Below are 22,063 nucleotides of genomic sequence, written 5' to 3'. Positions count from 1 at the left end.
ACCGGTGGTGCACATGAACTCCCCACTCTCCTCCCTAAAACCTAAACCAGTTACGGGTCCGTCATCATGAATGACCTCCATGAGCCGAAAGGGCCCAACTCCTAACCACCTTTAACGCCCAACCTCTCGGGCTACAAGGAATCTCGAGTATCTTGATACCACCTCATGAAGTTTATCCATTAGAGATATACTAAAAAAAGAGTCTCACGAAGATTCACTATGCTAAAAGGAATGCAGGCCATTTATAATATTTAGTATAAAACTGCAATTAGTTCATTCTCAATTTCGTGGAAACTGAACCCCCATAACTTAAAAAAAAAAACTTAAATTAGAACATCAATTTCATAAAAAATTGAAGATTATAGTATACAACTTTTTGCCAAAATTATGTATTTTTATTTCCTCACCAAAATCTTATCATCTTCAAAGAATGATTTTTAGTTTTTTTACCCACTTCTTCAACCAACGGAATTCAAAAATCATGATACAATTTTTTTTTTACAATTTTTTAAAGTAAGAAAAATGATAAATTCATAAAATAAAATAAAAAATTTGTTCAAGACTTCGATGATCTGCCAATTGAAACACATATGATATAGAAAAATTTCAAAAAAAACTTAGTGACTAACGAGGTTTAACATATTTTGATATGTCATTACATAAGAATCTTATGTCATTACATATCATGAATTCTTATGATAAGATCGACAAAAATTCATGACCACAAAAAAAGATCGACAAAATAAAACGAATAATGAAATTCCGTCGGCAAAACCTGTGACTGTGACACACTTCCGCAGTTCCACTCTAAGGCCCAGATAAGACGTTCTTAACAACCACGCCGGCCCATTTCAGTGTTCAAGCTCAATGTTCGATCTTACCCAACAAGGGTTTCCTCTCCAAGATGAGGCTCTACAATGGCTTCCTTGACATTCTGAAGATACAGAAGTTTCGGAGAATCGTGTCATATACTGGGTTCTACTGCTTCACAGCGGTCTTGAGCTACGCTTACACAAGCAACACGTAAGCCACTTTGAAGCTTTAGCTCAAATGCTTATCTGGGTCTTGAAGCTCATGTTGTTCTGGGTTTTGCAGAACTAGAGCTGGGTTTTCCAGAGGTGACCAATTCTATGCGTCGTACCCAGCTGGAACTGAGCTCCTGACAGACCAAGCTAAGGTTTGTGAGTACTGTGAATGTTTTAGAACGTGAAAGGTTTAAAATTTTGGTTTTGAGTGTGTTTAATTTGATTGGTATTGGTTTAGTGTTGGATGTGATATTTTTGAACTCTTGGTTTTGTTTCCAGTTGTATAAAGCTGCCCTTGGTAATTGCTTTGAAACCGAAGAATGGGGTCCGATTGAGTATTGCATCATGGCTAAACACTTTGAGCGGCAGGGGAAAGGGCCTTACGCGTACCACGCTGTAAGTTTATACTTGATAGTGTTCGTCCAGTTTTCCAATCGAACAGTTTGAAATGCTTGGTTTTTGGATGATAATGTTTACTAATTTGAATACATGGTCATATATAACTATAGACCTCAGCATTTCAGAAATGCTACCTCTCATGTTTCATGAAAAGTTGCCTAAGCATTCAGCTAGGGTATAAGTTTTGTGTGCTCCTTGTTTAATTTATTCGTAATCTTCCTGTCCTTGGACAAACTATGCTTATTGGGGTGAAATTTGACCAACGTATTTCGACCGGCCATGGTGAGATATAAGTGGAAGGAGACACGGATCAAAAAGGAGTTCAGTGTAATCTTCTCAAAGTTTAAATTCCTGTCTGCAATTTGTTACCTATTTTCCAAAAGAATGGCTCTAATAGAAATAGTGATGACAAATCAATTACGTATCATTGCCTCAGAGATTACTCTGACAATTCCAAGGAGTTTAGTGTTAAACATGCTTTTATTAGGTCACACAGGAAGGAGTTCGCTTCAGGTTGCCTGTTTAACTTGTGCATTTTTACTGACATGTTTGCAGCAATACATGGCACATCTTCTATCTCTTGGGCAACTTGATGGAAGTGGCTAGAAGGGTATTCCATTTTCCAGATGATGTAGGAGATCTTATACCAGTATCTCTATGACCTTCAGAGTCAGTGGTAATGTTCAAAGTAAATCTGATGCCAATTGTGCATCAAGTCGCACATAATAATTGATGTACAAACTTCCTGTAATCCATTTTGTAACCCTTTTTCATTGGGCCCAGTATATTATGAATTTGTGATTTTCATAAGCTATTGCTAAACAATGTGTTTTGCTGTACTCATAATCTATGGCCACCAGCCAGTTTCGTAGTTTCAGACCAAAAGAGATTTTGTTACGGTGAAACTTCCATTGGTGCAGTCTTTTAACTTGTTACTTGCCTGTGCATCCATTTAGTGCCTAATGTAAACAAAATTGCAATCCGAATATCATTTTTGGGAGTAGTATGAGCAAGTAAAACTTCCAAATAGAGTGATTTCAGTAGGAGCACCCCTCTGGAAAAGGGAATAGGTAAACTAACAGAACTAAAGGATTATATATAAAGCGGTAATATAAAATCGGTCTTCAAAACTATGATAGTAAGCATAATATAGGTTTCTACAGAGAGTCCCTGACATTTCACTTCTTGTCATTGACAACACAAAAAAGTTTTAAAGGTTGGTGAATGTTATGAATAAGAGGCAATAGGGAGATTATGGTCCCAGTTAACGAAATGAAATCATCCCCAGATGGATAGTCCATCAGTCCAGATTATCAGATAATACTAGAGGTATGGTGCTGCAGCTGCTGCGGCAATCTTCTATGACACCGCTTTAATCATCTCTTTCTTCTGTGCTGCCATTCTGTCCTTCTGCCAGGGTATACAAGCACAGATTACTTAATAGATGTAGATTTAATTCAAAGATTTAAGCACGAAACAGTTTATCATGATGAGAATGGACTAGCCATACAAAAGAAAACTGTTAACAACCAACAGGCATCTAACTTAACTAATGATGCGTCAAAACTTACCTCAAGGTACTTTCCATTTACAACGACACACTGAGAAGCACTCATGCTATCACTCTTCACCAGGCTATGAGGACTATAGTGTGGCTTATTAAGGTCATTCTGTATGGTTGATCCATTTTCACAGACAGATTCTGTTACTTCAAACCTCTGGGACTTTGGAGGGCTCTGAATAGCTGCACGACCCGCTGAGAGTGTGGTACCCTTTTTTGAATTGCCATTTTGCTCTGTGCCCTCATCCATACAAACTCGTTCTCTGTGGAAAAGAATGGCAAAACATCATATCGATCATACAAAAAATATGATAAATAAAAAAGGCTGAACAGCATTGGGAGAAGGGGGGAAAAAAACAACAACAAAAACAGTATTTTGTCCAAAATTTTACCTAGGTAATGAAGCATGCTTCCTCTGCAGTGCAGTGCTTCTGTCACCTTTACCAAACTGTTCCTCAAGATGGGCAAATTGTCGTCTAAATCGATCAACTCCACTGATGGACAGAAAAATTGTTTAAGTTAATATGTAGTGATCTCAGACAAGAAGTTTGAACCTAAAGGAAAAGAGAATTCAAAATTTGGTTCTTCATGGAGTAATTGAATTCCATTAATGAATCCTCACTCACAGACGTGAAAATTGAGGCAGATATTAACTAATTGATCTCACTTGACAATGTTAAGAAGCAAGCACTTTTTGTCAGATGAAAAGTTGAAACTGAGGAACAAACTAGAAGGATGAAAGAGTTCTTTCTCACAATCATAAGCATATACATTGCACTTGCATCATCAACACGTTAGTGCTGGTAATAAATGCTGACCTTGGATACATGAAGCCAATATTATCTGAACCTTGAAGGTAGTCATGCAGCATCTTCGGATGATACTCTAAAATCTGAATGCTTTAGACCATGAGTAGATGGTAAGGAAGAAATTACCAACAAACAAGAAGCAAAGTATAATTTCACCAAAGAGAGTATCATTCACTGTAGTCATACCTCTCTATAAATTAGCTCTCTTACATCATCTTTTGTTAGTTTCCTCTTTTCAAAATCAAACTCAAGCTTTGAAATGGGCTGCTTGGATGGTTCATTATCCTTATTTGCCAATCCATAAAAATATGGGTCAGATAGTGCCTGTAAAGAAAGCAATAACCTTTATTAGAAAATACAAACATATGAACAGTAATAAAGTTAAAACATATGCAATAAGAAATCAAACTATGGCTTACAGTCATATCACTAAATAATACCTCTTCAGCAGAAATACGATCTCTAGGATCGAATGCAAGCAAACGCTCAAGTAAACGAAGAGCCAATGGATCTGCATGAGGCATTTTTTGTGAGAGAGGAGTTGGTTTCTTTATCTTCATATTACTTAAATATCTTCTGGCCTTTTCGTTCCGAATCTGCAATATAAAGATGATCCTACTTGGTGATCAAGAGCTAATGCAAGTCCAAAAGGCAACCATGGAAAAAGCTTTTGGAACAATATTTTATAAATGGAAAAAGGCAACAAACCCTTGCAATAGATTCGATAGACGGAGTGCCAAGTAAATCAGTAATGAGATCCAATTGATGTACAACATTTTTCCCAGGAAACAATGGTTTTCCTGTTAGCATTTCTGCAAATATACACCCTATGCTCCAAATATCAATAGCAGGAGTGTACTGCAAAATAGATGTTACGAAATGATTAACCAGAATCCCAAATGCAAATTATACAAGTTAAATAATTCAGTTTTGCTGACAAGTACACAATGTCAGGTGACACTAACAAACAGGAATAAAGGAAAAGTTTCATTACAGACAACTAGACAAGTACTATACCATGTAAAACCTACAGTTAAGAGAGACATTAGCACTACATCTCCAACCAAGTCTGCCATAGAAGAGGCAATGTTGCTTATTCAAATTTTATTGACTCGTATTATTCAGGTACCTGAATTCGTCATATGTAAAGAACATGATAATACCATTCCCCTAATAACTCTACACATCGAAACTGTGGACTGTGGGAACATTTCAAAATATAACCTATTAAGAACAGCTGTCAATCAACTCCCTAAGTGATTCGAAGTTCGAATAGATGTCAATTGCAAAAACTATATGAATGTTAACAACGTTTGAGATTACATAGTACATACCATTCCATACAATCTAAGAAATATCTTTGGGAGATACATTATTAAGCAACAAGATAACAATATATCCTCATGCCAACAAGAAAAGGCAGCTATTTTTTACATAATTACCTTGGAGAAAAAGGAACCACAAAGTTCGGGAGCACGGTACCATCGAGTTGCCACATAGTCCTTGGAAAAAGGTCAAACAGAAAATTTTAGCATTAACAAAGAGCATAGAAAAGGAAGCTAAAAAAGCTAATGAATGCTACATTTCAATTCACAACTTCTCTTTTTCCATAGATAAACACATACAGTCCAAAAGACAGTAGATGGGGCATCGCTAAATGCTGGACGAGCAAGACCAAAGTCACAGATTTTCAGTTTGCAGTCTGCATTAGCAAGTATATTTTTTGGCTTTAAATCTCGATGGAAAACATTTCCTGCAAAAAGAAAAGACAATCATCAGAGACACATAATATGCTAAACAAAAGGAAAAACAGTGGTAGTGCAAAATGGAGGTCAAACCTGTATGTATATACTTGAGAGCTCGAAGAAGCTGGTACAGGAAAAATTGATAATGCTCAGGAGTGAGATCATCATTTGCCTTTATAACTTGGTGAAGGTCAGATTCCATCAACTCAAATACAACATATATATCCTTGAACTCTCGTCTACAAGGGGGTAGCATTATATGCTTTATGTCCACAATATCAGGGTGGTGCAGTAGCCGAAGGAGCTTAATTTCTCTTAAAATGCGAGTGGCATCAGAGACATGCTCAAAGACATCATTGATTTTCTTAATAGCCACCTTCTCACCGGTGTGAGTATCAACTGCAGACGCAACAACACCATAGCTACCTTTGCCAATCACTTCTTGTATCTCATATTGACTTGCCTCACCGTATTCGGTGAAAAACTCGTTGTCAAGCATATTCTGAATTGAAGAACTTACAATCAGTAATCCATCAAAAAAGAAACTAATGCAGTAACAGGGCACAAAATGAAAAGTGCACACTTGAACTGATAATTCTAAGTGAGAATCACCATCATAATCCATGCCACTATAAAGTTTACAAACCAACAGAAGAACAAGGACTAAAAAGGTAGAACCTTTAAGAGAAATCATAAATCAGTAAAACAAGTATCCCACATCAATTTGCAAATCAGTCACAAATCCTAAACACCAATTCACAAACCATTTAACCTGTATAAACAAGTAAGATACACAAAAGTTCTGTACTTCCACATACTTTGAAATCTTAGCTTGCAGATTACACAGCGTGGAATAGAAAAGAGAATCTTTAGAAACCCGAAAAGGCAAATAATTTACCTTTAAAAATTAAAATTAAAAAGTTGGTAGTATTTCTGATAAGAATCAGACCACCCAGAACATGGGTTCAGCTCTGAGATTTGAGATATTTCCAACCAACCCAGAAAAAGAAAAAAAAAATGCAACGCGTATGATCTGATCAAGATATGCACCGATCACACATGTATGTATATAAGTATGTACATATAGATATACAGCAGTGCAGATTTGAACTTGTCAACTGAATAAACCGTGATCACCATAAAGTCAAAAAGTAATTAAACTAAAGGCAATGGAAAATGAAGATAATGAGGAGGAGGGTTAAGTATAGATTCCAGGAAACGCCATATATATATATATATATATATATATATATATATATATATATATATATATATATATATATTTAGTTGATAAAAGACAGAGATAAAACTTGCAGCTGTGAATCCTCAAAATGCGGACCTTATCTTATCTCAGATTACAGAGAGAAGCTAGGGAGAATATATATATATATATATATATATATATAATAGAAGAGTTGGAGTGTGTAAGGGTGACCTTATGATGGTCCATGGAGGCGAGTCTATGATTGGTTCGTATCGGCACCTTGATCGGCTTCAGGCCACTCATGTCCAGGTCCACCGTGATCGTCAACTCCTGCTCCTCCGCCGACGGAGACTGGTCGTCGTGTACATGGTGATCGGGGGAGGATGAAGAAGAGGAAGAAGTTGCGATGCGTTGGAACCAGCGAATCAGGCCGTCCATTTCATCTACTTGATTCAAGACTGGACCAAACTGCCCGGTTTTAGCGGAGGTTGGTTTACTGTTTCAAGGGGAATATGTCGAAACCTCTGTAGCGACTCAAGTACGGTTTGACTGTCCAGTTGTGTTTTGCGGTGAGTTGTTTGGGACTTCGGTTTTGGCTTTCGGCGGTTTGTTTCTATCATATAATGCATCGGGTTGTAATAAATCCTTAATTGAATGAATCAATTAATATCTTTTGCTAGTTGCTAATTATCATTATCATAACAATTTTTTTATTTTTTATTACCTGATTAATTATTAAACGGGGCCGTGACCACTTATCCGATTTTAGGCTAAAAATTACTCACTTACTCCACTAAGAGTTTTTTTAACCCAATTTACCCAATTTAACCTCCACGTATCGAATCGGGCTACAGCTCCAACATCATCGTCAGGGTTTTCGATACTGGAGTTTGGCCGGAGCGTCGGAGCTTTTCCGATAGGAATCTCGGTCCGGTTCCGAAGCGGTGGAGAACAATTGGGCCTCGACGAAGAAGCCTATACAGTCAATCGATTCCAGTCGACGAGCTTCCTGGGTGCCCAAATCATTTCTTTTTATTTTCATTGTTTGTTTACAATTCAGCTTGTGTTGTATATGTGTTGGCAATAATACGATTATTGGGGGGCATTAACACGATTATTGGGGGGCAATAATACGATTACTGGGAGACAATAATATGATTACTGGGTATTATTAGGGGGCAATAAAATCGGCCGCCGGAATCCGGTCACCGGTCCGGTAGCCGGATTCGGGGATTCCGGTCATCGGTCGCCGGAGTCCGGCCACTGGTCACCGAAGCACAGCAAAGTGGAGGATGACTTTTCTCTCTAAGTGAGAAAGAAGGAGAGGGCAAAAAAGTCCCAAAAATAAATAAAAAGAATAAAAAAAGAATTAATTGGCTATTAGGGAAATAATCTCTTAAATGTTTTGGGTAAATGGGGTTAAAAAACTGTTAGTGGGGCAAGGGGGCAATTTTTAAGCTGAAATTGGGTAAATGATCATTTCCCCTATTAAACAGCAAACATATACGTGTTTAGCTGTTACAGAATTATGTCACACTAGACAGCGGAGTTTGGAGTGTAACTTGTATTAGAAATTGAAAATGGTCTTCATTCTCCGACCCTTAAATCGATTTCTGTTATGGTATCAAAACGGGGAATTCATATATATATTTTGACCATATTATGTCACGCTTGATTGACGGTGGAAATGTGAAGTCTAATCTACTTGCACACATTTGCTAATACATACTGGGTAATGCTCCAATTTCTTCACTACATTTTTGACTGTTGTGTCTGTCACTTTCCCAGTTTATTTTATTACAGCAATGAAACAGATGTAAATCACGATGTAGAATAGAAAATTAGCAAGTAAAGTTTTGGTACTGCAATTTGCTTCAGTGTGTCACCTTCCCAGCTTACCTAATTACAGCAATGAAACAGATGTAAATCACGATGTAGGATAGAAAATTAGCAAGTAGAGTTTTGGTACTGCAAGTTGCTTCAGTGATGAACATCTTGAATCAAATGACTAATATAACATTTATTTTTGAAGAAAACATCAGAATATCATTCGGTGATGCGTGTTATTCCTAAACTGTGATCATTCCTGGTAGAGTACACAACTCTAATGGTTACGTTATTGCATAGTGAAAAGAATAAATTAGTACTGCAATCTACTAAAGCTGCAGGCTCACGCTCAGGTAACAATCTTTTCTATGTTCCTCAGTGCAATTTTGGAGGTCTTCCCCAATCTCGACTATGTGATTGCAGCTGCAGCATATCAGTTTCTGAGGGTTCGAGGCCTCCCTCTGCCTCGCTTTGGTTTAGAAAACCTCATCTTAGTTGCTTGGCTCAGGGGCTGTTGTTGCTTAGAGTGATGCGGAATATCTGAGCTTGACAAAACTGTCAAGGTAGCTTCTGAATCTGGCTTTGGTTTAGGAGGTCTCCCTGGGCCTCGTCGCTTCGGTGGCTGCTCTTCCTGTCGATGTTCAAGAGCACAAGGTACTAGACTACTAGTACTTGCCTCCATATCATGTTTAGCTTTAGACCTCCCTCGACGCCTCTGGGGCTGCTCCTCATTAGGAGGTTCAACAGCACAGGGTACTTCGGCATTGGTACCTAAATCCATATCATTTTTAGCTTTTGATCTCCCTCGACGCCTCAAAGGCTGCTCCTCAGGAGCACAGGGTACCACTTCCAGAGTACCTACATCCCCAACTTTATTAGCTTTAGGTCTCCCTGGACGCCGCTTTACTTGGCCTTGTTCTTGTGATTTCTGTTGTTGCTGATCATGCTGAGATTGTGGCTCCTCTCCACTTTGCTGTTCTTCTCTTTGGTTATTGTTTTTTATAACTTCATCTTCACCCACCCCTGCTCGAATCTGTTCTTTTATCATCTCATCTTCGTTTGCTTCTCCCCGGTTATGCGATTTGATATATGCCAGTAATGCCTTTTCCACCTCATCCATGTTTGGCCTCTGCATTGTCAAACAGAAATTACACACACAAGGATTGTTGCTATCAGCATTAATATACTTATCTGCTAACAACTAAAACAAAAAAATGCATGTAGCCACAAATCAATGGGCAAAAAATGAAGACACAACTAGCAAATATGCACTTATGTTCACATCAAGAGCAGCATTGTTCAACAAGATCAAAGTGAAGGTCAAAACAATGACACTAACAAGTTACAACAATGATTTACCACATAAGAAAATAAGAATGTAGAGGAACCAAAGGCACACAAGTATCACAAGAAATAGTACCTCAGATTGTCCCATCACCTCATCTTGGCCTTCTCCTCCTTCAATCCCCTCTTCTTCAAATGCTTCATTAATCCGCTCCGCTTCTTCCCTGCCACGCCATCTACCCCGGCCTCTTCTACCCCGCCCCGGCCGCCTTCTCCTCCTCGACTCTGTCTCAACATCAACAGAAGCCCCACCATCACCATCCTTAACCAAATTAAAATTATACCTCCCACCATCTAACACAAGCACCCCAATCTCACATTGCTTCTTCAAATGAAGCCTCAACAGACCCTCATGCGCCCACGGCAAATCCTCGTATTCCCTTTTGATAAACTTCGATATTGCAACCTCGCTCACACCTCCTCCTTCCTCATTCAACTCCTCTATTGCCCTTTGTATCATCTGCATTCCCACAAAAAAAAAAAAAAAAAATCAATTTCAATCACAACAACCCATGACTTTTTTCAAAGGCATGCATAATCTTCATACTTCTAAAAGTTAGATCACTCTACAAGAATTGTACTTTTGAAGAATCAAAATCTGTTTTCGAAAAAAAGTACAGTACTTTAGAGTTTTTGATATTACCGAGGCATAAGGCGGATGAGTGGGAGTGTAGACACTAGGGATGAGCTGTTGGAGGCGGCGTTCGACGACGGAGTTAATGTGGTCGGCGGTGTTCATGGGTTTGGAGGCTCCTGCCTCCGCCGCCGCCACACGTGCCAAAACGGCGTCTCGGAGTTTGCACATTATGCGTTCTTGCCTTTGCTGTTCCAAGAGAAGGGGATGCTGAGGTTTTGGGATTGCCATTAGGGTTTTAAGAGATTTGTGTTTTGAAACTTGAAATAGATTTACCCAAGTTTAGTTCTTATTTTCGATTCTGTCCAACGTTTGGACTTGACCAGGTTAAAAAACTAAAAGTAATATTAAAAAATAAAAAAATAAATAACACCTCTGACTCCTCTCCCACACCTGAAGGTCAACGATGAAACCAGGTCACAGTAATATTGAAGTACAGATGGGATCAGCCCTCATTAGGATGAAACAGAGCAAATATCTTGGATAGTACTCTAAAATAAAGCAAGCACCGCCCATTGAAGCACTCATTTTCTAGGAAACATCGGCAACTAGTTCGCTCATTCAAGCACTCTATTGTGGTACGTGTTATTTTACAATCTCGAAAGGTTTATTGGGATTTAGTTTTGAAGTAGGATTCAAGCCAAAATGTAAGCAGAGGATCAAGTGGAGATTACTACGGATTCAAAGGGCAAAAAACCTTTTTCGGCATTTTTTCCATTTAAATTTGATACACTCTACAATCGCCATTCTAGGCAAAACCCGCTGGAGAGTGGAGGAAACAAGTCATTCCACAAAGACTTTATTGTTGCAACTTACGAACAATGCAAAGATCTAACTTAAAGTTCTCTCATTCTCATTTACAAAAAGCAAGAATCCTACTTTACTTGATCCAAATTTCAGTACTGGTAAAACGAGTTCAAGAAGATGGACTTATAACTACACAACCACACCCAGAAGATTCACCATTTTGTTGATTTACATTTTGCAGATAATCCACTTCCGTCCAAGTACGACTTGAAGGTCTTCATAACTTCCTCATATGTTGGCCTCTTGTAGTCCACTGCCTGTAATCAGTAATCTCACATATCTAAGTATGTCCATAAACATAATGATGAACTTGATTAACCAAAAGGATTATGTTCGGCTGTACCTGCTCAATAACTTCTTCAGGGCTCGCCCATTTCCACTCTGCAAACTCTGCATCAGCTTCCCCAGTAGCTAAGTTGATCTCACTCTCATCATTTGTGAATCTCATAAGAAACCTGTCCATGGCCCAAATTCATTGTCAGGCAACAAAAACTTGTGTACCTATCACTTACATCCATTCAAATTTCAAATACTTTTGTATGCAGATGGCTTAAAGATAAAGTTACACATTTAAAGAAGGAAAGGAAGCAACTTCTAACAACTCAAAGATAGCATCAAACAAGTTTAATTTGTTCATAATCTCACTGACAGAGGAAGCCTGAACATAACATAGAAAGGTACTTCATGTTTCATAGGTCTTCAGAAGTGACTCAAAGCATATGATCATGCCCCATCCACTGAGAATTCAAATGAGATAGATAGCCAGAGTCACTAAACATGTTGAGAATTCAAGAATCATGAATTACAGATCCACAGTAACATGATCTATATCCTAAAAGGATAAACAGCAGAGTGCATCTGAAGAAATTAAAGAAAATAACAACTATTATGGAAAACATGTTGCATAAGGGCAGAAACGAAAGTTGGCTGCAGGCAGTTATTGTCATAGTCCAGACAGAAGCAGAGAAAGGAGTTTTGGCAGACAAGTTGCAAGCTTAAGAAGGCAGGTCTTAAATAAAGTGTGTGCATGTGAAGGAAGAACAACATGCCATTTTTGTGCTTGCCCATGCCATTCACCTCCCCAGAGACGATTAACTTTGGTCTTCACGGCAGGTGGGAAGTCGTATGTCAACCACTTTGGAACCTGTCAATACATAACCTCACTCATAAGTACACCAACTGATATGGTATTTCAGCTGCTGTAAACTTATCAAACTGGGACGCATCATTTTTTATTATAACTTGAAATGCTTTGAATTCTATACAAGGAATTACTTCAAGACACTTGAGTTCTACTACCAAAGTATTTTCACACTCCAGAATCTATTACCTATAATGAATGTCGAAGACGCCTGAACTTTGTACCACAACATCCTAATGGTTAGTCTCAAAAATGAATCTTTCCTGGTCCGTCTTCTTTATCATTTTGTCTTACGTATTTAACATTCTCTCAAACACGAATCTTTTTTTTCTGACACATCAAGAGTTGAAATTATCCAATATTATTAGAGCTATTTAAGGATGAAAATATGGAATCATGACATCACTTTCATAAATAACCTGCACATTTACATTCACTGTAACACTAATGGTACTGATTCCGTAAACAAACCTCAGCTATAATTTCAGCAGACACTACCCCAGTCTCTTCTCGTAGTTCCCTAACAGCTGCTGATTTGGGTTCTTCGCCATCTTCAATACCGCCCTGAGATTGAAGACCAAAAAATCAATTATCAAATTTTACACAACTAAGCCAAACTCAAAGAATTCGACAAAACAGCAGAACTGAGACCGGCTCTCAAAGATTTAAACAAAGCAAACAATTCCAGAGAAAACTCAGCCTTGGCTGCCGCAAAATTTAGGTTTTGTAACACGCAGTACTACAACCAAGATCACTTTAATTTGCTCTATAGTCTACACACAGAAGAGAGCTTGACAGAGTCACTCTGTTGGTAAAATGTTCCCATTGATTCAAGGGTTTGAAATACGAAAATTAGGTAACTATCTAAACAGAATTCAGTAAACAAAGAAAGGTTTAGACTTTAGACAGACCAGTAATCGCAAATTCGATAGTGATTAACAATCCTATCATGCGTTTGCAATTAACTACAGTTGGAGTACTACCTGAGGCATCTGCCATGCTCCGGGAACATTCAATCTTGATCCAACAAAAATCTGCAGCAAAAATTCTCACAACAGTTACAATCTGATTCCAAATTCACAATATAAGAACTGCTAACAACTAAAAAAAATAAAAGAATAAAAACACAAACAGTGCAAGAAAGCAGAGATTACTCCAAATAGTATGTATAGCTATCTAAAAAATTATTGATGCAAAATTGTCAAAGATCAAATCTTTAACACAGTAGTAATAGTAACAAGAGCAAGATTAAATTTTGACCCCACCAGAAGAAGAGAGAAATCTAAGCAGCAAAAGACAGAGCCAAGAATAGAATAAAATTTCAAAGCAAGAGATAAGGAAGAAGAAAGAAGAAGATTACCAGATTATCGGAGTTAATGAGGCAAACGCCGACGTTGGGACGGTAACCGGAGGGCAGATCCTCCATTGCTCTTTCTTTCTCTGCTTGAAATTGATTGATTGCTTAGCTTAGGCTCAGAGGCTCAGACTTTGAGAAGAAAAAGAAAAGAAGAAGAAGAAGAGAGTAAAAATAAATGCTTTACGACTCTGCTGGGAAGATCAGAAGCACCCCCCACTATAATTAATAAAAGTAAAACAACCTTTGTGGGAATTAGTGACGTTGACCATGACAGAGTACTGACTCACGCCACAAAGTTACAGTATTCTGCTGCGCACGCTCCTATCTTCTCTATAATGAGCTCTTTATCAATGAAGCGACTCTCACGTGACGTGATACATCCGATTTACAAAATTTAATTGTCATCCAATAGTAGCGGTTAGGCCTTGAGTTTGGCACTAGCTTAGAGCAATGAGGGTCAATTGATCCTTATCAAATTTTAGAAAATCCGTAATTAGGTTTAATTATTCTTCAATTTTTATGAGATGAATTAAAAATTTACACAATCAATTTACTTTATTCAATTTGTTTTAATTCTTTCCATGTTTTCTGACCTTATTGTTATATATCTATAACATCATTTACGATTTGTTAATATGTTAAATTAAAGTAACATCATTCTTTCCTATATTTATCTTGCATCTCAAATCCCAAAATCTATTCAACATAATTTGATGGTCTTTCAATTTTTATTTGTACAACTATAAGAAATACTACACTTCAACAGCATGTGTTATTGTTTTTTTTTTTTTTTTTTTTAGGATAAAGGATTGTGTTATTGTTAGAGAATGATTGAAATTTAATTTGTTAATTAATAAAATTTAATTATTCTAAGTGAGATTTTTGGCTACGTTATCTGTTATAAATATAATCTCGTGTGCGGCCTGCGCGGGTAGAATTATCTAAAATTTATACATGGAGGGGTCGGACAAAGCTAATAATCCGATTGCATGACGCAAGATCTGATGAAGATGGTCAACGTTCAACCTAGATGGAGTTGATGGGGATTGGAAACTGCACAAGGAGAGGTGAAGTCCACGGTAAGAGCGTGAGGGCGTGCGCTTGGGAGCAGAGTCCTTAGTGATGGCGACGTAGATTTAAAGTCAATGAGCTGAACATTATGCGCGGAAAGAGAGAGAAAGCAGCGCTAAAAGACAAAAAACGCAACATAAAAAAGTAGTGGGCGTGGAGGGGGCGTTGACTTTCAGAAAAAGGCTAAGTGCACTTCCCTTTATTTTATTCATCATATCATTACATCTTTTTTGTTATTATTCAATTCTCAAATCTCAACCGAGCTGTACTTCCCCAATAAGCTATGAGAGGCTCAATTTTCAACTATGCCCAACGGGTTTTGTTGGGCTTTCTTTGGGTTACAAAGGAGCCCAAAGATAAATGTTACGAGGCCGGAGCGTCTGGCATTCATAAGGAAGGAATATGTTACAGTTGATCAAAGCCAAATGGTCGAAAATGAATGTGAATGTGAAGACAGTCTCTTGAAATTTATATATCTGTTAAATTTATAAAGTTATTCTTCTGAACTTGATAATTGATCTATTGCAATCAGTTGCCAAAGAACCGAAAAAAAAAAAAAAAAAATTGCGATTATTTCTTTGTTGTTACTCTCGATTTCAAACTTGATAGGAGATTTTGATCCTGTGTTTTGTGAATTTAGAAGTGCTTTAAGATACTAAAGCAAGTCCTTCCTCTTTTGGGACATGCTTCGTTGAGTTCGTTCCTTTATTTGGGTAATGGGCTTTTTTCATCTTCGGCTGATATAATTGGTTTTGATTGAGTTGGGCTTGACTTAATTTTGGGTTCGTATACTTGGGATAAACAACAGATCACTAAATACTAAATATTGCATGCTCAGAGAAATAAGAAATTCATGGTCCAAGTTAATTCAGTTCTTTTTAACGAGTGAAATGACCAACACCGTATAATTGGGTCTGGTACTATTTGATAAGCTCCTGCTAACCAGCTCTGCATATTTCTGAAACACCTCATCCATTATCTCGAGATTTAAGCATTGACTCAGCCACGACTCTTATGCTATTGGCCACTCGCTGCCCGCTGCTTGTTATTGTATGATCATCGTCAAATGCACCGTTAGGCCTAACGTTAGGCATGTTATGATCGAGATCAGCAGCACCAGTATCCCAATTCACTTCGAATGCTTCAAGGCGGTCCTTGATGAAAGACCCTTCTTCTTGTAACACCAAACTCAATTCCTCTGCACATGAAGTATAGTAGGGCATGTCGAAGGAATCAACCATTTCCTCTTCTATAAGGCCCTGGAACAATAGAAAATAACATTGATAATTAGGTAGTGACTGATCTAGAAATTTTTTTATACGAAGCATGCAAGAAGATTGAAGCTATGGATAAAATGATCGAGTCTTACCTTGGACACCATGTCCATTAATGCGTGGGCTAAGAGCTCGAACTGGTAGAAAGTGCCCTGATCAGCTGTGGGGTCAGAGGATGGCCTGCCCAAGAAGGACAACACCATTCGACCTCCGTTAACTATTTCTTGTGCCCTAGACCTCAGAAAAACCGAAAAGTCTTTCTGAAACTGCATGGAGTATGCATCCAACACACACTGTGGGCTGCTCTTAGAAATGTAAATCTTGCCTTTGTTGTTTAGGCCATCGGGGATCTGAGAGAGCCAGTGAAGACTAAAAGAAGAGTGAACAAAGTGCAAACTCTTTTTAGGAAATAGTGGACCATAAAACGAACCGGGCACAGCAGAAATCAAGGGATGTATGACATGCTAATCCGGATCACGACCATTATCATAGTCTTGTCTCAGTTTGTTGTAGAATGATGGGAGTGACATAAAGACGGAGTTGAAGTCGTTGCTAAAGAGGTCATTTAGATATACTCTAAGCTCTGTTACTGGCGACGGATGATCAAGACCGGTGCTGCATCTAGTATGTATGACATTGATGATCTGCGAGATGACTAGGAAGGTGTTGGGTCCTGATGAGCAACCCAAATCTGCTATTCCCATGCTTTCTATTCCCATGACATTTGAGCCCAAGATTTCTAGTACTGCTTCCTCAATGATTGGCTTGGCGATAGATATTGTTTTTCTCTGCAGCAAATTAACAGTAAGACACTAATGGAAAAGAAAAATGGTAAAAGAAAAATGAGGAAAAACAATGGATCGATATACGATGGATGATCACCTGAACAGTGGAGTTTCTGGCATAACTAGTCTCACCATCGCCTTTGTTCATGTGAAGTACTTGCGTAAGTCGCGTCACCACCTCCATCTCTGCGTCTAGCTAGCTATATATATATAGCTATATATAAGCTAGATATATAGCTTAATTTGGGTAGAGTAGTATAGTTGATATATAAACTTATCACCATTATATCACAGGTAGTTTGAAGAAAAAACAAAAAATCTTTCGCTCGCCATGCCCAACTTATCACAGGTACAGTCCTCCGAAAAGATGAAAACAAAAAGGACCCATCCTTTATGATTCGGCATCGTCCAATGGAAGATCATATGAATTATTAGACATGGTTGGAAAACCAAGATGGCAAGATCATATTAATCAATATCATACATTATTTTCTTGTTACAGTCTTACAAGCATTGGAAAATTTTCCAATATGTTAACGTATGATATACACACAATTATATCACTTTTAGAACTTAATTACTCAAATGAGAACCTATTACAATTATCATATTTAGGACATAATTACTTAAATGAGAAGCTAATTTACCTTAATAAGGGCTTTTCTCTAGTTACCTACTTTACTCTAACGAATACCTTATTTACCTTAATGAGGACTTTTTTCTAGTTGCTATATGAGTCATCAAAGTAGTAACATGAGTCTTCAAAGTAGTAAATATTACATGAAATAGGACAATGTACTAGGAGATAGCTGTATATTAACATATGCTGTCCGGAATCGTTCAGGGTGAGTCCTGAACATTTAGAGGGCTGCTGCAAAAATATAATTGAGGTGGGCCTTATCGACAAATTTTCCATTAAAACATATAAGAGCTTAATATTAGAAGGTATATGAGGCTGCGTTTAAATACATTTCTCGAGTTGGAATCCACGTACTCTTTACATGCACTTCCCTAATTGTTTAAGAAAAATAAAAGCTGTGAATCGAATATTTGGATGCTATGGAACAGTGACCATCATTTAATCCTTTACAAGCTATATATAGATTTCAGAAACCGATATAAATTCTATATATGTTATTGAATGCAATGATTCCACTAGGAGCAAATACACACGCATCGAAGAATGAGAATTGTAATTACAAAATGTATATGTATTTCTCACAACTAACAAAACTGATCAGTATGTCAACAACTTTAGGAATTAGTCTTAGCTAGGAGTGCAGGCATGTTCGCATCCTAATATAGGATTGCAGTATAACTTGAATCCTAATCGAAACTGCAGATCTTTGATTATGTTATGATTTATTCAATTCGTCAAACCATCCAAGGTAAAATCATCACACACAACACAAGATCTGTTAACGCATTAAAACTCTCCAAAGAGGTAAACAACTGCGGGCACTATGCCGGTGAACAATCCACTATATGAATAGGAAAGTACATAAAGATCTTACACAACTCATCTACTAGAACCAATCTAGTGGGCAGCGGTGTCTTCTCGTCTTTGCTACTTTCAGATCAGCGAACTTGTTCTCCTTTGTCAATCTTGAGATGGCACAACTCTCACCTCGGTTGTCAATCACCTCAAGGCACAAATCATGCATGAACTACCAACACACATGAAGCATAAAACCAGAAAACTTTTTTGACAGAAAAAGCTTGGGATTTGATAATCCTTCAAAACCTAAGCAAGGAACAGCTTATGAAGGATTCTCACATGAAGCTTTAGCTCAATGCTTTCTGAAGATAAAGGCAGAAAACTCTCAAGAAGGCAACGACCAAATATTCTGATATGTTCCACACCTTGAACAACCCTAAGAGAAACATATATATAGGAGAGTACGAGCTAGGGTTTCTGATGTACATGGGCTTTATGACGTCTTTTAAAAAGCATGGATTAAAATAGAATTATCATTTAGAAAAGCCCATAAACCAATTTAAGAAAGTTTGAATGCTTTGGATAAAACCATATGAAAATTCACAGATTAGTACAATAGGATTGAAAAGAGGTTCGTATCCTATAATAGGATTGAAAATAGGATCGTATCCTACAATAGGATTTAAAGGCAAGTTCAGTCCTAACCACTTTACAAGCATGCACATGTATGCAAGACATACCTGTGTTTGGACCCAAAATGAACATTTTGGCCTGACAAGGCGTGTCTTGGAGAAATTGAGCCAATGTCAGTGGCTCAAGCTATATATTGTCGACAAGCTCGAAATATATATTTAGAGGCTAAATAAAGCCTACTATGGAAGTATGACAAGTCAACTTTAGCATATTTTCCTACTTCGGCTAGGAAAAACCGAGCTAGACAAGGAAGGAGGGGTGGCAGACTAACCAAATGAAATCGAAATGTGCTGAAACTTTCCAGATCCATTCTAGACAGCCCAAGTATCATTTCTTATGAAGAGTGCAAGAGCTTTTTTTGAGTAGAAGGCCTTCAAACAATCAGCCCAATTTTCTACAGAAGCAAAACTGGAAAACTGGACCTATAAGAGGTCCAGCAGCATTTTCGGCCCAACCACATGAAAGAAAGCTCTGAAATTTGGTCAGCATGATCTAGATTCATAGTGGAACATTTTTTATGAAGACATCATGGCCAGAATCTGAATTTCTGATGGAGATATACATGAAGGAATAAAGGAGCCGAAAGTGCTTCCTTATCTCCCAAATTCATCATTCCTATTAGTGCTCCACCTCCATCTCCACCTCCCTTATCTCCCAAATTCATCATTCCTATTAGTGCTCCACCTACACCTCCACCTCCCTTATCTCCAATTAGTGCTCCACTTTCATTTGTTTAATGCCAAAGTAGTTGGCATGGTAGCCTATAAATAGAGGTTACATTGAAACACAATTCACACATTCACATTCAACAACAACATCTCTAAGATGATCTAAGTTCTCTCTAGAGCAAACCTCTCTAAGAGCAACTCCTCTCCCTCTCTTTCTCTTTCTCTTAGCGGTGATCACACTCCTAGTCCTACTCTTCTCAGAAGCCGACTTTCAGTGCCACCAAACCCTCTGTCAACGTGCTTCGGTCCTAGTCTCCTCGGGAGCCGACGGTAGTGCCGCGACCACAACGGTTACAGAACCAGCCAAGCAAGGGTAACGCCCTAGCAACCCAGCCAAGCTAAAGTCACGCTTTAGCAAGATCTCAACATTTCCCGGTGATGTCGCTCTGCTCGATCAACAACATTGAGTATCGATTGTGTGAACAAGAAGAAACTTCAGCAAAGTCCTCACCACGAGGCACAAAGAATCCCACGACGAGGTTGGTGCTCTCCTCGTCCACAATTGCTTGAAAGAAGTCAGGTCAAGGGACACCCCCGACGACCGCACCCGAACGGTGCTGGCACGACCGCGCAGAAAAGAGACTGTTGACCAGCTGCAGCAAAACTGGAGCCAAACATTTTGGCACGCCCAGTGGGACAACATCAGAGTCTTTTTGTGTTCACCATCATTGGGATGCCAGAGGAAAATCTTTACCAAAAGAAATTCCTAAAGTAAATAGATGGTCAATGTTGCCACCACTGGCGATACTGCCATTAATGATGAGTTTATGCCTATTCCCATCCCAGAGGGGGCAAGCATTGAGGAACAGCTGGCGATCATCATAGCCAACGTCGAGAGGCAAAAAGAAAAGCGAGCCAGGGACATGGCCAGTTTGATCGCAAAAATAAAGCAGAGGTTTCGCGATTGGGACCAAGAAATTGAGCAGAACGCTCGAGAAGCTAGAGAACAATTCTATAAGCCTTTCTTGAGCAGCGACAAACAGACCACTCAACATGCCGCGAACATCACATCTGAGTTCACAACCTTACGCGAGGAAGGTTCCAGCTTGGCTAATTCGCAGCAAGGCGAATTGGGACGTCAAAAACCTGCTCGCGAAGAGGTCGTTTCTGAGACTAACTTGCCTATTGGTGGCAATCAACCTAAGAGTCTCACTGGTGAGTCACAACCTTACACAGAGGTTGTGCATGGAAAAGGTCATTAACAAGATTGTTCTTCTGACAATACAATTGTCTCTGAACAAATATCTGATTTCTCCACTGATCAAGCCAAATACGTGGCTACTGATCAGATGCATGGGGGGCAAGATATGACCCATGATCATCCCTTTGATCAAGAGAAGTTGGCGACAGTTGGCGACAAAGCCGATCTTGGGACACCGTCATCTCTCAAATTACAATTGAAGATCATGCTTCGTCAACCAACAAAGATACTTGGGGGGCAAGATTACCCCTCTCACGAGCCAAATTCCTCAAAATTCTTCAACGAGAAGTGTCTTTGTTCTTTTTCTATGAGCTCTCACAGGAGGGATTTTTACCCTACCAATTTTGATACATCGGAGCTTGGAATGAAGCATAGATGGCCTCCCCCGTGGTCTTCTAGAGGTTAGCCAAACATGGTGCTGCTAGCTTCTTTCTTTCTTTCTTTGCTTTTAATTTTCTGTTAATTTTTTCGTTTCTAGTTTTCTTTTCAAAAAAAAAAAAAATCAGTTAAAAAAAAAAAAAAAAAAAATTGAATTTGGTAAGGGGTTGTGAATCATAACGGAATAGGTGAAGTCTCTTTTGTTAATATTGGCCTAAACTCCTTATTGGTGCCTAGTTCAGGTCCCTTAAGGTTAAGGGCGGCTTTTATTAACACTTGTTGAACTGTCTTCACACTTATGACCTTTCTCATCTTAGTAAGTATAGCCTATGTGAAATGGTGTCTAGAAAGGGGACAACGTTCATGACAGGTTCTTGAATTCAGAAGTGCGTGCAAATGGGCCTAAACCACTATGTGGGAGTAGCTCATGCCAAAATGGATTCTGCCTCTCTTGTTCGCCCTCCCCCACCTGGCCATTTCAGTAAGGTTGCCCAAAGGATTTGAAAGAAAATTTGTGTCTAGGCGACTATACTTGAGCCGCATGTCTAAACCTTGATTCACATTGTCTTATTGAATTCAATTACTTATAAAAAAAAAAAAAATAAAAAAAAATAAAAAAAAAAACCTTGTCCCACTGGCCGT

At 38.5% G+C, this 22,063-nt stretch overlaps 4 protein-coding genes and 1 pseudogene across 6 annotated transcripts; 1 reads left to right on the top strand and 4 right to left on the bottom strand.

Moving 5' to 3' along the window:
• The first annotated feature begins 822 nt into the window (after positions 1-822).
• Positions 823-2,321, top strand: LOC133708708 (uncharacterized). The gene is made up of 4 exons (XM_062134213.1): positions 823-1,023; positions 1,096-1,177; positions 1,305-1,421; positions 1,980-2,321. Exons 1-4 carry the CDS (start codon positions 905-907, stop codon positions 2,028-2,030), a joined length of 369 nt encoding a protein of 122 aa, XP_061990197.1. The 5' UTR covers positions 823-904; the 3' UTR covers positions 2,031-2,321.
• A 174-nt stretch (positions 2,322-2,495) lies between these two features.
• Positions 2,496-7,369, bottom strand: LOC133708706 (mitogen-activated protein kinase 9). 3 transcript variants are annotated; one of them, XM_062134208.1, is made up of 11 exons: positions 6,975-7,369; positions 5,633-6,041; positions 5,420-5,547; positions 5,237-5,296; positions 4,503-4,652; positions 4,235-4,390; positions 3,981-4,118; positions 3,804-3,877; positions 3,378-3,479; positions 2,996-3,248; positions 2,496-2,834 (listed from the first exon to the last, which is right to left on the bottom strand). In XM_062134208.1, exons 1-11 carry the CDS (start codon positions 7,179-7,181, stop codon positions 2,784-2,786), a joined length of 1,728 nt encoding a protein of 575 aa, XP_061990192.1. In that variant the 5' UTR covers positions 7,182-7,369; the 3' UTR covers positions 2,496-2,783. The 3 variants fall into 3 exon arrangements, with proteins under 3 accessions (XP_061990192.1, XP_061990195.1, XP_061990194.1); XM_062134211.1 differs by lacking the exon at positions 6,975-7,369 and adding an exon at positions 6,621-6,644; XM_062134210.1 differs by lacking the exon at positions 6,975-7,369 and adding an exon at positions 6,438-6,595.
• A 1,361-nt stretch (positions 7,370-8,730) lies between these two features.
• On the bottom strand, positions 8,731-10,842 carry LOC133710958 (uncharacterized). The gene is made up of 3 exons (XM_062137109.1): positions 10,558-10,842; positions 9,991-10,374; positions 8,731-9,699 (listed from the first exon to the last, which is right to left on the bottom strand). The coding sequence occupies exons 1-3, from the start codon at positions 10,777-10,779 to the stop codon at positions 9,004-9,006; spliced, it is 1,302 nt and encodes a 433-aa protein (XP_061993093.1). The 5' UTR covers positions 10,780-10,842; the 3' UTR covers positions 8,731-9,003.
• A 386-nt stretch (positions 10,843-11,228) lies between these two features.
• On the bottom strand, positions 11,229-14,056 carry LOC133710959 (nudix hydrolase 25). The gene is made up of 6 exons (XM_062137110.1): positions 13,857-14,056; positions 13,480-13,530; positions 12,968-13,060; positions 12,405-12,499; positions 11,699-11,810; positions 11,229-11,612 (listed from the first exon to the last, which is right to left on the bottom strand). The coding sequence occupies exons 1-6, from the start codon at positions 13,920-13,922 to the stop codon at positions 11,508-11,510; spliced, it is 522 nt and encodes a 173-aa protein (XP_061993094.1). The 5' UTR covers positions 13,923-14,056; the 3' UTR covers positions 11,229-11,507.
• A 1,736-nt stretch (positions 14,057-15,792) lies between these two features.
• LOC133708063 (probable jasmonic acid carboxyl methyltransferase 2) lies at positions 15,793-17,167 on the bottom strand (annotated as a pseudogene).
• Between the last annotated feature and the right edge of the window lie 4,896 nt (positions 17,168-22,063).

The sequence above is a fragment of the Rosa rugosa genome, chromosome 5, assembly GCF_958449725.1.
Source record: "Rosa rugosa chromosome 5, drRosRugo1.1, whole genome shotgun sequence".
NCBI lineage: Eukaryota > Viridiplantae > Streptophyta > Magnoliopsida > Rosales > Rosaceae > Rosa > Rosa rugosa.
Note: the sequence above shows the minus strand (reverse complement) of the source record. Positions and strands in the feature narration are given on the sequence as shown.